The 16,041-nt window shown below is 36.8% G+C and overlaps 1 protein-coding gene across 1 annotated transcript in view; it reads left to right on the plus strand.

Annotated features, from left to right (window-relative positions):
• Window positions 1-16,041, plus strand: part of SCAMP1 (secretory carrier membrane protein 1) — a 177,435-nt gene that overhangs the window by 125,961 nt on the left and 35,433 nt on the right. Inside the window, exon 7 of the mRNA XM_007943449.2 lies at window positions 9,938-10,039. Coding sequence (XP_007941640.1) covers window positions 9,938-10,039 — 102 coding nt within the window. The remainder of the gene's footprint in view (window positions 1-9,937; window positions 10,040-16,041) is intronic.

A 16,041-nucleotide genomic window follows, 5' to 3' on the forward strand; every position in this document is an offset into this window, starting at 1 on the left:
ACATTATTCTTTAGCGTTGCATAGTATTCCATTGTGTGAATGTACCAAAGTTTGGTTATCCATTCCTCAGTTGTTGGACATCTAGGTTGTTTCCAATAGAATTACTTTTTTGAGGATTTAATATTTTTGTAACTATTTTTCTCTGGAACAGTGTAAAAAAGGAAACCTAATTTTACTGACACCATCAAAATATCAGAATATTCTTGAAAAAGATAGTTTTCAGACTATAAAATACTGTTTCATGAATATGGCTTCTCAATATTCATCAAAGGAACTTGTATTGCTGATATTTTTTGAAGGACTCTGTCTTTTATAAAGTAATCATATTATATAAATGTCATATTGCATAAATGTCAATATAGAGAAGTTTCAAGTGTATGTGCTTTTAAGTTAGGTTTATTAGATATCTGAATGGCTTGACCATTAAACATGTAGTTGTCATTTTTGGATTTTAAAGATATTGCAACATTGTTTTCCTTGATTTTATGCTTCTGCAAATCACTGAGAATTATATAAATACTTAAAAATATTACATAATTATTAATGCAGCACCATCATTATTGAAAGAGCTAACAGACTAAAACAGACTGAGAAGGAGTTAGAATCTTGGCATCCTTCTTTAAAAGCTGTATGGCTTTGGCAAGTGTGGTAAGACTCAGATCCATTGTTTAAATGTAAATTGGGGATGATATTTGCAGAGTCCATAAGATTAGAGATAATGTGCATAAAAGGTTTGATATTATAAATGGTTAACAAACAATAGGTAAAATTAGTTTTGTACTTTTTTGTTTTTGTTAGGTTGCATCAGTTACTTTCAATGATCTATAAGTGAACTGTGATTTATTATGTGTTTTTCTGCTTGTGCCTTGATTGTAGCTAAGGAGAATCACAGTTTAAGTAAGGTATATATGTAGATCCGTTGTATTGCCAGATACTGAATTTTAAAAAATTTAGTCTTTTAATTGAAGTCTTTTGTCTGTGTTTAATATAATTACTGGTATATATGGATTTATATTTATTTTATCACCATTTCTATTGGTTTTATACTCAATTTTCTCTTGCCCTTTTTTGGATTGGTAAAGTATTATGCTCTGAAACAATTAAAGAACATCTTAAATCTCTATAATTTTATTTATAATGTGCAGATCCAGTACACACTTCTTAAGCATACCAAAAGGTAGCACCATGTGACTGAAAATCGAGAAAAATTAGACAATACAGACAGACCTAGTGACTAAACCAGATAAATCAGAGAGCGTTCACACTTTCCCCTGCTTGTCACATAGAGTGGAAGTCGGGGTGTGAGCTGTAGAGGCTAAGTTGCAGCCTTGCACATAACACTTTCAGGGGATCTGCAAAGCCCAAAGTATTTTCATAATTTTAAGATGTTACTTACCCTTTTCCCTCTTACTCACACAAGCATATAGTATAAGTTTTTTAGAGTTACATGATTTGTGATACTGAAATGAATGCTGAAGCATACATGAGATTCCAGCTAGCTGTCTTCTATTAGAGTAGACATTAAAGAGATTTTCCAAGATAAAAATAATGCTACTTTCTCATTTAGAAAAATTTGTCATTATTATCCATAAAAATGTTATTTTTGTTAACTTGTAATAGATTATTTTTTAAAAGTGATGAATACTTCAATTTTTTTTCCCGTTTGTTCAGTTTGTTTTCAGAATGAAACACTACGTAGTCCTGCACCATCCTCATAATCCTAGCTACATTTGAGCCCGTTGTGGCAGCCACTGTGGCGATCCATCTTGTTGAGGATCTGCCTCGTTTTCACTGACCCTCTGCTTTACCAAGCATGATGTCCTTCTCTAGGGAATGGTTTCTTCTGACAGCATGACCAAAGGAGGTGAGATGAAGTCTGGCCATTCTCACTTCCAACCAGCATTTCAGTTGCACTTCTCCCAGGACAGATTTGTTTTGTTTTTCTGGCAGTCCATGGTATTTTCAGTATTCTTTGCCAACACCACAATTCAAATACATGAACTCTTCTTCGGTCTTCCTTATTCATTGTCTAGCTTTCCCATGCATATGAGAGAATTGAAAATACTATGGCTTGGGTAAGGCACACCTTAGTCTTCAAAGTGACATCTTTGCTTCTTAACATTTTAAAGATGTCTTTTGCAGCAGATTTATCCAGTACAGTACAGTGCCTGATTTCCTGACTGCTACTTCCATTGGTGTTGATTCTGGATCCAAATAAAGTGAAATCCCTGACAACTTCAGTCTTTCATCCATTTATTGTGTGTGGCTTATTGGTCCAGTTGTGAGGATTTTTGTTTTCTTTATGTTGAGGTGTAATCCATACTGAAGACTGTAGTATTTGGTTTTCATCTCTAAGTGGTTCAAGTCATGCTCACTTTCAGCAAGTGAGGTGTGTTGTCTGCATATCTCAGGTGGTTAATGAATCTGCCTCTAATCCTGATGCCAGTCCAGTTAGTTGGATTATGTGCTCAGCATTCAGAATGAATAAGTATGGTCAAAGGATATCACCTGACACAAACAGTAGAATGCCTTTACAAAGTTAATAAAACTCAGGTAAACACTTTTCTCAAATTCTTTGCTTCCAGAGAAGATCCATCTGATAATAGCAATGATAGCCCTTGTTCCACATCCTCTTCCGAATCCAGCTTGAATTTCTGGAAGTTCCTGTCAGTATACTGTTGTAACTGTGGATTGGCTATTTAGATATTATTTAATTTCTTTAAGCAGTACTCTATCATTTTAGTATTATAAATCCTGCACTTCTTTTGTTAAGTTTATTTGTAAGCATTTAATCATTTATGTCTTTTAAAAGAAATTATCTTCCTAATTTCATTGCTGTGTTCTTTGTTGCTAGTATTTAGAAATAGAGGTGACTTTTGCATATTGATCTGCTATCCTTCCCCCTTGCTAAACTCTTTTATTAGTTCTGGTAGTATGTGTATGTGCACTCGTGTGTGCAGATTCCTTATGGTTGTGTCTACATATATAATTGTGGCTCCTGTGAAAAGAAACAATTTTGTTTTTCCTTTCCTAGAGTCAGTATCTTTAATTAATCTACCTTTGTTTCATCCTTCTTTCTGTCTGTCTGTGTCTGTCTATGTATCTTTCCTTTCTTTCCCTCCCTCCTTCACTCCTATCCATCCACTTATTGCATTGGCTACCAGCTCCAGTGCTATGGTGAATAGAAGTGGAAAGAGTAGACATCCATGTATTGTTCCTGATTTTAGGGAGAAAGTATTCACTTTTAAGTATGATGTTAGCTGTAGATTTTTTGTAGATCCCTTTTATCAGTTTGAAGAGCCTCCTGTTTCTAGGTTGTTGAGAGTTGCAGTGCAATGAATTACTTGGTATGGCTTTTCTAGCTGTAGTCTTTGAAACTCCCACTGGATTACTGGGTGAGACCATGCAAATAAGGTGTGTAGAACTCTGATGTTGGGATCGGTTAGCTTTGTCACTCTGCTAGGCTTAAAATGAGCCTTTCTAGAGGCAGAGAGGCAATCTTATTGCCATCTAAAGAGAAGAGCTGCAGGTGAAGTGGAGTGCATCCTTGGACCTGAGATCCCTGCACTAGACCTCCTTGGCTGAGAGACACCCTGGCAGAGACAGAGCGGCAGGCTTACCTGGCCCACAGAAGCAGAGGCCAGGATGAGAGGCCAAGGTCCAGCGAGGAGTGTCTGAGGGCACAGCAGAGGGGAGACTGTCCTGACTGAAGAATTGTATTCTGAGCACGTTCCTGAACCTGAATTGTAACCTGTTATTTCCCTAATAATCCTCATAATCATGAGTATTGTCTGTGAGTTCTATGTGGCTATTGCAATGAATTATTGGACCCAGCCGAGAAGTAATGAGTACCGTGGGAGGGACAGTTGATGTCAAAGTTGGTAAGAAGGCTGGAGGGTGGCAGCATGTGTGGCCTTATAGGAACAAGCCTTGGGCTGCTGATAGTAATTCTGTCTTCCTCTTGTGAAGTTAGAAGAGGACAGAAGATGCCACCTCCATTTGTAGATCCCTTTTATCAGTTTGAAGAACCTTCTATTTCCAGTTTGTTGAGAGTTTTTATTATGAATAGGTATTTGCTTTTTCTTCATTTATTGAGATGATTGTGTGGTTTTTGTCCTTAATTCTATTAAAGTAGTATGTTATGTTGATTGATTTTCAGATATTAAACTAGACTTGCATTTTTGGGATAAATCTCATTTGGTCATGAGTCCCTTTTGGCTGCTGCAGTGAAGATGCTGGTTGAAATGTTTTGCCAGTAGTTGTAGGGGATGGGAGCAGTTCCAGACAAGAATACCACAGACTCACTAGATTCATGCTCAAAGTTCAGTAGTTTTCATGAATAAATGCTTCTTAGTTTGTTATAAAACTTTCAGATCATTAAAATAGTTTTTGACAGGTTTGTCTAGTTTGATTGTTGCTTGGGGTAGATGATTTGTTGACCTCCTTATTCTATCATACTGAAAGTTAATCTCCATTTCTTGATTTTTAAAGTTTTAGATATCTTCTATTTATTTTCTGCTATAGAAGATGACCTTCTGGCTTTTCTATAGCTTGTGTTACCTCCACTTCACCCCACACACCTTTTCTCCCCACAGCCCTTTCATTACATGTAATGTTATAATTTAAGGCTAGATCAGTATTCAGAGTTCCTTATTTATTACTGTGTAAATAGTATTTACAGCTGAGCTTTTTAGTGTACGGTGATTACATTTCCTTTTTTGTACAATTACTGTAGTTAATATGTAGTTAATAGTGGCCTTGTTTGGTATCTTGTTTAGTTTCACACACACACACACACACACACACACACACACACTCCCCTTGTGGCCACCTCTTTATTCTTCCCATATTCTGTGACATAATTGAAAAGTTGTGATCAAATAGGAGTCCCTGGGTGGCAGAAATGGTTAAGCACATAACTAATAACCAAAAGGTTGACGGTTTGAATCTCCCCAAAAAATCTCCTCAAAAGAAAGACCTGGCAATCTAATTCTGAAATATCATTTATTGTTAGTTGTTATTAGGTGCCATTGAGTCGGCTCTGATTCATAGCGACCGCTGTGTATAACAGAATGAAACACTGTGAGGTCCTGTGACAGATTCAAAATTCCTGCTATATCTGAGTTCATTGTTGCAGCCGCTGTATTAATCCATCTCATTGAAGGTTTTCCCCTTTTTCACTGACCCTCCACTTCGCCAAGCATGACATCCTTCTCCAGGGAATGGTCCCTTCTGACAACATGACCAAAGTAGGTGAGATGAAGTCTGGCTATTCTTGCTTCCGAGGAGCATTCTGGCTGCACTTCCTCCAGGACAGGTTTGTTTGTTGTTCTGGCAGTCCATGGAACTTTCAGTATACTTTGCCAACACCACAACTCAAAAGCGTCAATTCATCTTCAGTCTTCCTTATTAATCATCAAGGGCAAGTATGTCCAGTGATCTCTTTCCTTTTTTTTTTTTTTTCCCTTAAAACATCCCTGATGAAGTCTTTGCTCATCCTCTCATGTGGACTAGTTGTTCTCCGTGTTATGTGGGCATTTCCTTTTCTTTCTCTCCTGTGTTAGGTTCCATAATAAGTTCTCTTATTTCCTTTTTCTTTTTCTCTTTTTTTCATATCTCCTTTTTATATCCTCTAATAGGTTAAGTCTTAACACTCCTGGAAGTACTTATTTCTTGCCCAGCATTCAGTCTATAGTTTTGTTGAGTGTTAAGTTTGAAAATTAATCTTTTTCAGAATTTGGAAAACTTTACTTCCTTGGTTCTTAGCATGTGGTGTATCTGTTAAGAAATAGGATGCCATTCTGAATCTTCAACTTCTGAGCAATTTATTTATTTTTTCCTTTCCTTGGAACCATTTAAGATTTCTCTCCTTGGTATTCTGACATGTCACAAAAATGTGTCCTGGTAGGTAAAGATGGCTTCTTTATTTATTATGTTGGGCATTCTGTGGACCATCGGGCTGGAGTCTTAGGTTCTTAATATGGGAAATTTTATTGTATTTCTTTGGTTATCTCTTCTCCACTTTCTCTCTCTCTCTTTTTTTAAAATGTTAATCAGATCTTGGAACTCTTGGGCAAAACTAATGTTCTTATCTTTAGTATTGTCTACCTTTGTTTTCCTGCTTTCTAGGAAATTTATTGAACTTTATTTTGCAGTATTCAGAATAGCATTAGTCTTTTTTAGTAGCAATACTGAAAGCTATAAACAGTGGGTTGATGGTTTCATTTTTGAGGAAATAAAATTTTTGATCTAGAATTCTGTGCCCAGTTAAACTATCAAATTAAATGTAATCACAAAGATACTAAATATGGTTGTTGCTGTTGTTATGTGCCATAGAGTCAGACCCAACTTCTAGTGACACCTCCTTGGGTTCCCGAGGTGGTATCACTATGGAAATAGATTGCCCAACCTTCCTTCTGAGGCGTAGTTGGTGGGTTGGAAGTGCTACCAGAGCTCCTTCCACAAATTGTACCTATGCATGCATCGTTCTCCAAAATCTACTAGACTAGAAGATGAGTTCTGCAAAAATGAAGGGAGTAAACCAAAAAAGAGGAAAACTTGGGTTTCAGAAAACAGGAGCTCTTTAACACAAGAGCGAAATCCACTTTATTTCCAGTATAATGTTGAAGGAAAGTCTTAAGCTAACAAGATGACCAGCCCAGAGTCCTATCAATTGAAATTTGAGCAGGTTAGAGTTTTTAGAGAAAAGGCTACAGGAAGATAACATTTTTGGAATTCTTGATGGACTTGAATGTGTTAAGAAGAGATTTATACACATTCAGGAGAGATTACTGATGAACTGCTATTAAGCATATAGGAAAAAAGCAACAACAAAAGACAATGGAAAATTTAAAAAAGTAATTGTGCAGGATGGGGAAACTAATTATAGTAACTTCATGGCTCAGCTGTGAATATTGTTTACATTGTCATAATCAGTGAGCAGTAAACCCGTTGCCATGGAGTCATTTCCAACTCACAGTAGCTCTATAGGACAGAGTACAATTGCCCCATGGAGTTTCCAAGGCTGAACTCTTATGGAAGCATGCTATCACATCTTTTTTACATCTGAGCAGCTGGTGGGTTCAAACGTCAGACATCATGGTTAGTGGCTGAGTACTTAACCACTGCCCCATCAGGGATCCATCAAAAGAGCAGTACTAAACAAATTTATTTAATCTAACCAAAATTATGCCTGTATTGGGAAGATGAGGGACACAGGAAGTATACATGTGCATGTGTGAAATGTGGAAGAATGTCAAGGTAAACTACATCCTTATTTTCTCGAATAATAAATCAATAGTTAATGTTTAAATAAAATTAAGAACCTGGAAGGCATCGTGGTGAGTGAAATAAGTCAGTTGCAAAAGGACAGATATTGTAAGCAAATATAATAAGCAAATGTATAGAATATAATAAGTATATAGACTATATTTTGATATATATCATAAAATACGTATTATAAGCAAGTATATAGAAACCAAAGATTATCAGTGGTCACCAGGCATAAGAGAGAAGGGGAAGGAGAGTTTTTGCTTAGAGGGCATTGAGGTTATATTAATGGTAGGCAAGTGATTTAGAAAAGAATATTAAGAATGGATGCACAATTTGAAGAATGTACTCAGTGTTGCTGAACTGTACATGTAGAAATTGAGATGATATATGTTTTGTTATGCATATTTTACACACAAACCAAACTCACTGCTGTCGAGTTGGATCCGACTCATAGCGACCCCTCCTTGGGTTTGTGAGGCGGTATCACTATAGAAGTAGATTGCCCAACCTTCTTTCCGAGGATTTTACACATAGTGAAATAAAAAATAAAAAATGAAATAATAAGAGAAAGAAAAGAAATTAAAAAAAATAAATCAAGATGTAGCCCTCCCCCACTTCCTTTTGGTTTTAATTTGAGAGATTCACAAGAAAGTTTTTCTTAGACAAGAGATTTATTTCTTTAGATTTTAAACTATTCTCCTTTAATCATTTGTTTAAAGAAGTTTTAAAAGCACTTTAGGTTTTCTTTTCACCATCTATAAATGTGTCTTTTAATATCCTATTATTCTTTCCATGATCTGCTCTTTTTTAAGGCAGACCTGTGTGTTAAGATGCACGGTATGCTGTTGTGCTGTCTGGCATCATTTGCACTTTAGAGGAAGTCAGTCCTGTCATATGTCCTCTTAAAGAGTAGCTGAAATGCAGGTGTGTGTTTCAGAGTTCTAAAATCCCTAGCACTGTTATATATTTGAGGTTTGCAGTAACTGTAGTAATAATGGAAAGGGCTTGAGACAAATGCTTATTAAAATATCTTTTGATGAGTCAGTTCTCATGTGTTTTGTTAGCTGGTTATTTTGCACACATCTGATGTTGAAAAGAAATTCAAATAGAGTAACATTGACTCTAGAACAGTAGAAGTGGTATTTAAGAAACATTTATGTATGGGATAGCTAAGAGTAGTTTAGAGGTAGACCAGAGCACCCCTCCCCCCCACACACACACACATCATCTGGAGTCAACATTTCATTGTAAACTGAGGCAGGTATAACAACTTAAAACCACTCGGCTTAAATCCGTGTTCTCTAATTGCATTTCTGCTTTCTTTTTTGACTTAAGATGGCTGTGTACAAACTGGTATATTTCAAGTCTGCCTCCTACTCTCTACTTGCATACAGGACCCCCACCACCTTTGGTTTTAAGTGCCAGGAGTCCTTCTACCTTCCAGTCATGTTTTTTCTCCTAGACTTTTTCTGTCTCTGGCTCTCATGCAGCCCTCATTATGGGGGCTTCTGGCTTTTTCAGAGCTCCTCAATTTTACCGAGCACTTTCCTCAAATGAACTTAAGTGATGATTGTATTGCTCAAGTTGATACTTTATTTTCCAGTATTTGGTGTATTAAAAATTATTTATAATATGCTTTTAGCATTGTGACTAGCTCAAGTTTTTGCATAATATAAATTCTTTATAAATTTAAACTTTTGGCAAGGAGTGCAACCTCATATTGTAAAATTGTTTTTAACAGGACAGTCATTCATATTTTTTTAATATAATTTTGATAAAAATAACTATAATTTCAGTGACTGCTTCTATAGGTAACAAACAAAGCATTCATTTTAAAATGTGAATTTGCTTGGTTTTGCATTTGGACAGATTCGGTAGAGGAAGGTCTGTGCTCTCTTAGAGATAAGAGCCCGGATAGTTAAGTGCTGGGATACAGAGTTTATATCCTAGAAAACTGTGAAATGTTTAAAAATAATCATTCGTAATTAGCCTGGTAAAGGTACAATGGAATGAATTTTACTTTCTTCTTGTCAATAAACAGAAACGTTGGTTCAGCAAATAAGGTAAATAGGTTTTCCTGTAGCTTCCAGGTTGAGATGGAATCTACTGTAGTGACAGAAGGCTCTGGATGAAGTGCATGGGGAGTGGGGCAGGGAGGAAAAAGGGTAGAAGGAAGGGATACCCATGGGTACAAGGAAACTTTTGGGAATCTTCACCATTTTGTGAAGATTCATGCTGGATATGTTTACTATCTTTAGTGGGGAAGGTTCATGGCTGTATATATTTGTCAAAAGCTTCTGTATATATTTGTCAAAAGCTTCAAAATTGTATACCTTGAATAATTGTAATTTCTTATATATTAAGTAAACCTCAATAAAGCTGTTTATTATTATTTTAAAAGCAAATTCTTTTTTTTTTTTGCCAAGATGGATTGGGGTCCATCTGGAAATTGAAAAGACAAAGTTATAATAATAATATCCTCATCTAATATTTAAAATGTTGACATACATTATTATTATGTTGTTATACTTTTAATTTTAAGCCTCAAGTAGTTACCACTTTTAAAAAAAGCAAAGCCTTGAGTATCAGTCTGCATTGAATATAAAGGTATTGAGAAAATAACATTTTCCCTTCTCTCTCTCTCCCCTCCTGCTTTCTCAAAAAGGAGTGACAGTTCATTCAGATTCTTTGTATTCTTCTTCGTCTATATTTGTCAGTTTGCTGTACATGTACTTCAGGCTGCAGGATTTCATAATTGGGGCAATTGGTAAGTTATTTGCTTTAATTATTCCAGTTTTAAGCTGTTAACCTAATATCTTTGTATAACTTATGGCTTTTTAAAAATAGTTAAACAGAAAAGCAAAAATGGTAAAAGATGCAAGTTAAAACCTTACAAAGACATAACAAGCCTATTTGAAAATTATGTTCTCTTTTCTTTTTTTTTTTAACGTTCTCATTTCTTAAATCAGTAAATTATATATATATATAACTTAAATAAAAGGAACATGTAATTGGCTCCAGGAAGAAGAAGGCACAGGAGACTAAAGAGTAATCAGAGAGACAGTAGGGGTAATGATTATGCAAGGGAGTGAAAAGAACTTCAGAGTTTTTAAGGAAAGGGATACCTATTCTGTGTAAAGCACTGTGTTAGATGCACAGATATGTGTGGTACACACACATGTATTTTCATATGCACGCACATATTCAGACATGTCTTTCAAAGGTGGAAATGCTGCATACACATATATACATACATCTTTAATAGAATCATTCTGTGTGTGACAAGATGCTCAGTTGGTGAGGCACATTCAGAAACTGAGACTGATGGACCTTGACCAGGAGGTCATAGCAGATTTATTTGGCTCTTCTCACACTCACTGTGGAGAAAACATTCTCTGAGTAAAATGATGAGCAGAATTGTACACATCTGTAAACTATCCCTCCATCCTTTTCTTTGGCCTTGATGAAAGAAATGATTCTGGAGACCACGTGATAGATTTTTGCAAGGCCAATGACTTGTTTATTGCAAATACCTTTTTTCAACAACATAAATAGTGACTATACACATGGACCTCATGAGATGCAGTACATAGGAATCAAATCAACTACATCCGTGGAAAGAGGAGAGGAGGAAGCTCAATATCATGAGTCAGAACAAGGACAGGAGCTGACTGAAAAGGACCATCATTTGCCCATATGCAAGTTTAAGTTGTAGCTGAAAAAAATTAAAACAAGTCCACGAGAGCCAAAATATGACCTTGAGTATATCCCACCTGAATTTAGAGACTGTCTGAAGAATAGATTTGATGCACTGAATACCAATAACTGAAGACCAGATAAATTGTGGATGATATCAAGGACATCATACATGAAGAAGGCAAAGGATCATTAAGAAGACAAGTAAGAAAGAAAAGACAAAAATGGATGTCACCAGAGACTCTGAAACTTGCTGTTGAACAGACAATATCTAAAGCAAATGGAAGAAATGAAGAAATGAAAGAGCTAAATGGAAAATTTCAAAGGGTGGCTCAAGAAGACAAAGTAAATTATTGTAATGAACTGTGCAAAGGACCTGCACTTAGAAAACCAAAAGGGAAGAACTTGCACTTCTTACGCTGAAAGAACTGAAGAAAAAATTCAAGCTTCGAGTTGTAATATTCAGTGATACTATGGGCAAAATATTGAATGATGCAGGAAGCATCCAAAGAAGATGGAAGGAGTACGCAAAGTCACTGTACCAAAAAGAATTGATCAACATTCGGCCATTTCAGGAGATAGCATATGATCGAGAACTGATGGCACTGAAGGAGAAAGTGCAAGTTGTGCTGAAGGGTTTGGGGAAAATTAGCCTTCGGGAATTGATGGAATACTTGATGAGATGTTTCAGCAAATAGATGCAGCACTGGAAGTGCTTACTTGTTTATGCCAAGAGATTTGGAAGACAGTACCTGGCCAACCATCTGGAAAAGGTCCATATTTGTGCCCATTCCAGAGAAAGGTGATCCAACAGAATGTAGAAGTTATTGAACAATATCAATAACACACGCAAGTAAAATTTTGCTGAAGATAATTCAAAGATGGTTGTAGCAGTATATGTACAGGGAACTTACAGAAATTCAAGCTGGATTCAGAAGAGGGCACAGAACAAGGGATATCAAGGCTGATGTCAGGTGGACCTTGGCTGAAAGCAAAGAATATCAGAAAGATGCTTACCTTTGTTTTATTGCCTATGCAAAGGCATTCGACTGTGTGGATCATAACAAATTACGGATCACATTGCAGAGAATGAGAATTCCAGAACACTTAATTGTGCTCATGAAGAACCTGTACATAGACTGAGAGGCTGTTGTTTGAACAGAACAAAGGTATACTGTGTGATTTAAACTCAGGAAAGATGTGCATGAGAATATATCCTTTCACCATACTTACTCAATCTGTATGCTGAGCAAATAGTATGAGAAACTGGACTAGATGAAGAAGAACATGACATCAGGACTGGGAAAGACTCATTAACAACTTTTGATATGCAGATTACACAATCTAGCTTGCTGAGAATGAAGATGACTTGAAGCACTTACTGATGAAGATCAAAGACTTCAGTCTTCAGTGCATATTACATCTCAACATAAAGAAAACAAAAGTCTTCTGGGCCAATAAACAACATCATAAATGGAGAAAAGATTGATGTTGTCAAAGGCTTCATTTTACTTGAATTCACAATCAACACCCATGGAAGCACCAGTCAAGAAATCAGATGTCGTACTGTACTGGGCAAATCTGTTGTAAAAGACCACTTTTAAGTGTTAAAGAGCAAAGATGTCACTCTGAAGACTAAAGTGCACCTGACCCTAGTCATTGTAATCTCAGTCGCCTCAAGTGCATGTGAAAGCTGGGTAATGAATAAGCAAGACCGAAGAAGACTTGATGCATTTGGATTGTGGTATTGGTGAAGAATATTGAAAATACCATGGACTTCCAGAAGAATGAATAAATCTGTCTTGGAAAAAGTGCAGCTGGAATGTACCTTAGAATGGCCAGAATTTGTCTCACCTACTTTGATCATGTTGTCAGAAGTCACCAGTCCCTGAGGAAGGACATCATGCTTGGTAAAGTAGAGGGTCAGCATACAAGGGGAAGGCCCTCAATGAGATGGATTGACACAGTGGCTGCAAGGATGGGCTCTAGTAGTGCAAAGATTGGGAGGATGACACAGGACCGGGCAGTGCTTTGTTTTGCTATACTTCTGGTCACTATGAGTCAACCAACTCGGCAGCACCTAACAACAACACCCTTTCTTTTTTTATAACCAAATTACATATAGTTGAATTCTTGTAGGCTAAAAATATGTATGATGCAGCTTTGCTTTACTGTGTTCATACACTAAAATCAGCATCTAACTAGAATATTGCTGAGAACTTCAATTTAGTGTGATACTACTGAGTTAGTGTAGTGACTGGCTGTCAGACAACTATTGGTAGCTTTGCAGAGCTCCTTTTGGACATACATGCTTGCAGAGAATTTATGTACATTTTTAAAATCAGTTCTAGGGAAAAGTTTTAATTATGACTTTAAATTATATTTAGTCTTTGGCATTTGAGGAAAAGGAAATAATTTAAATGTTTAATTAAAAATACACTTAACACAGGATTTTTATTTTTATGAGATTAAAGTACATTTGCTTTCTAGTACAAAGTTAGAAAAAGATTGTGAAATTGAGCATAACAGCATGTATAGTGACAAAGTAGCACAGAGAGAGTCTGTTAGTGAGGGTGCATACAGCATGACCTGTTTTAAGATAGATCTCAAACAATTCACATTTTTAAAAATTAATCTCAATTTTGAGGTAATTGTAGTCACATACATTTGTAAGAAACAGACTACAGAGTGATCCCACATACCTTTTACCAGATATCTCCCAATGGGTAACATCTCCCACTGGTAACATCCCATCTCCTGATAGTAAAACCAGGATCATTACATTGATACAGCCATGATGCAGAACATTCCCATCACCACAAGAATCTCTTGTGTTGCCCTTTTATCACTATACCCACTTCCCTGATGCTCCCACTCCCTCCTTAACCCCTGGCAACCATGTATTTGCTCTTCATTTCTGTTATTTTACATTTCCAAGAATGTTATGTAAATGGAATCATGAGATATATAACCTTTGGGGATTGGCTGTTTTCACTCAACATAATTTTCTGGACACTCATCTGGGTTGTTGTGTATGTGATTCCTTCTTACTGCTTTTTATTGCTAAGTAGTATTCAGTGGCATGCGTTTTGGTTACCTAGTGCTGCTCTATGAGGGATATCATTGCTGATGTCAGGTGGATTTTGGCTGAAAGCAAAGAATACAAGAAAGATTTCTACGTTCTTTTTATTCATTACACTAAAGTATTTGACTGCATGGACCCTAAAAAATTATGGGTAACATTGAGAAGAATGGGAATTCCAGAACACTTAATTGTGCACATTAGGAAGCTCTCCATAGGCCACGGGGCTGTCTTTTGATCATAACAATGGGATATTCATGGTGTGAAACCATGAAGAGCGTGTATCAGAGTTTTATCCTTTGAACATACCCAATCAGTTTGTATTTTGAGCACATACCAGAAGCCTGGCGGTTCAAACCCACCAGCCACTCCTCGGAAGGAAGGTTGGGCAATCCTACTTCCTACTGCCTCGGAAACCCAAGGAGGGGTCTCTATGAGTCAGGGCCGACTCGATGGCATATAACAACAACAACAACAACAAGTGCTGCTCTAACAGAAATACCACAAATGGGATGACTTGAACAAACAGGAGTTTATTCTCTTACAATTTTGGAGGCTTTAAGTCCAAGTTCAAAGTGCCAGGCTCTAGGGACTGGGTCAAAGCCCCTCAACCTTGGGCTTTAGCTCTGCCTCCTGCTCCTGGCCCACTGAAGCTGGAGGCTTTTCTTCACCTTGACAGCTGCTGGCTGCTGAGGCTGACAAGCCCAAGGTGGACAAGTAAAAAGACACAGTCCCAATGTTACCAAACAACATGGCAGGCCACTAATTCAAGTCCAGATGAAGTCCCAAGATCGGCAGTGCATGGCAGGCTGTTGAACAATGATTTGGTTACATGCAGGGTTCAAGCATGCCAAAAAGCTAGAGACCAATTCCAAAGCTTCTGTGTGTGTGTGTGTGTGTGTGTGTGTGTGTCTGTCTTGGAAGCAGGCCACATCCCTAAAGCAGCTACTCAGCTGCTCATGGCAGATTCCACCATGGTTTTGATTACCATTCTCATCATGAGGAATAACTGCCTCCAGCTGCCTAGCCACTCAAGCAGGCCCAGCCAGGTTGAGAAAAACCTTAACTACCACAGTATGGATCCACCACAGTTTGTTAAAGCATTCCCCTGTTGAAGGATGTCTGGGCTGGGTTGTTTCTAATTTGGGGCTGTCATGAATAAGGCTACTATGAAACATTCATGAATAGATTTTTGTGTCAGCATGAGTTTTCATTTCTCTGGGATAAATGTGTAAGAGTATGATTGTTGGGTCTAATGAAAATTATATGTTTAGTTTTCTTAAAAAACTTACAAATGTTTCCCAGAATGGCTGTACCATTTTATATTTCCATGAACAATGTGTGAATTGATTTCATTTTCCACATCCTCATTAGCATTTTGTGTTGTCACTTTTTTATTTTGACCATTCTGATAATGTACGTAGTGATACCTAATTGCGGTTTTCATTTTCATTTCCCTTATGACTAATGTTGAGTACTTTGCATGAGCTTTTTTGCTGTCTTTATATCCATTTGGTGAAATGTCTCTTCATATCTTTTGTCCATTTCCTCAGTTTTTTTTTAACTGTTGAGTTTTGAAAATTCTTTATATATTCTGTATGCTAGTTCTTTGTTGGATATGTGGCTTGCAAATATTTTCTTTCCTTACTCAGCAGAATGATGATCATTTAGAAGATTGAATAATGAATGCTTAGGCTTTAAAATATAATTTGGTGGTAAAAATTTCAGGCTGTGGAATTTGATGGCTTTGATTTGAATTCAGACTATGTGATTCATTAACTGTGTGACCTTGGTCAAGTTAATGAATCTCTTGGACTTAGGTCTCATTTGCAAAATAGGGATTAAGAACTCACCAGCAATAGGGAGTTCTGGCAAGATGGTGGACTAGGCAGAAGGACTGCACAGACACTCTTCAACAAAGAAAAGGGAAACCAATTAACACAGACACAGAAAATAATCTTGGACCCCTAAGCCTTAAAGGGAAGGATACA

Source organism: Orycteropus afer, unplaced genomic scaffold (genome assembly GCF_000298275.1).
Source record: "Orycteropus afer afer isolate SDZICR_OR568_19922 unplaced genomic scaffold, OryAfe1.0 scaffold00107, whole genome shotgun sequence".
In the NCBI taxonomy this organism is placed as follows: Eukaryota; Metazoa; Chordata; class Mammalia; order Tubulidentata; family Orycteropodidae; genus Orycteropus; species Orycteropus afer.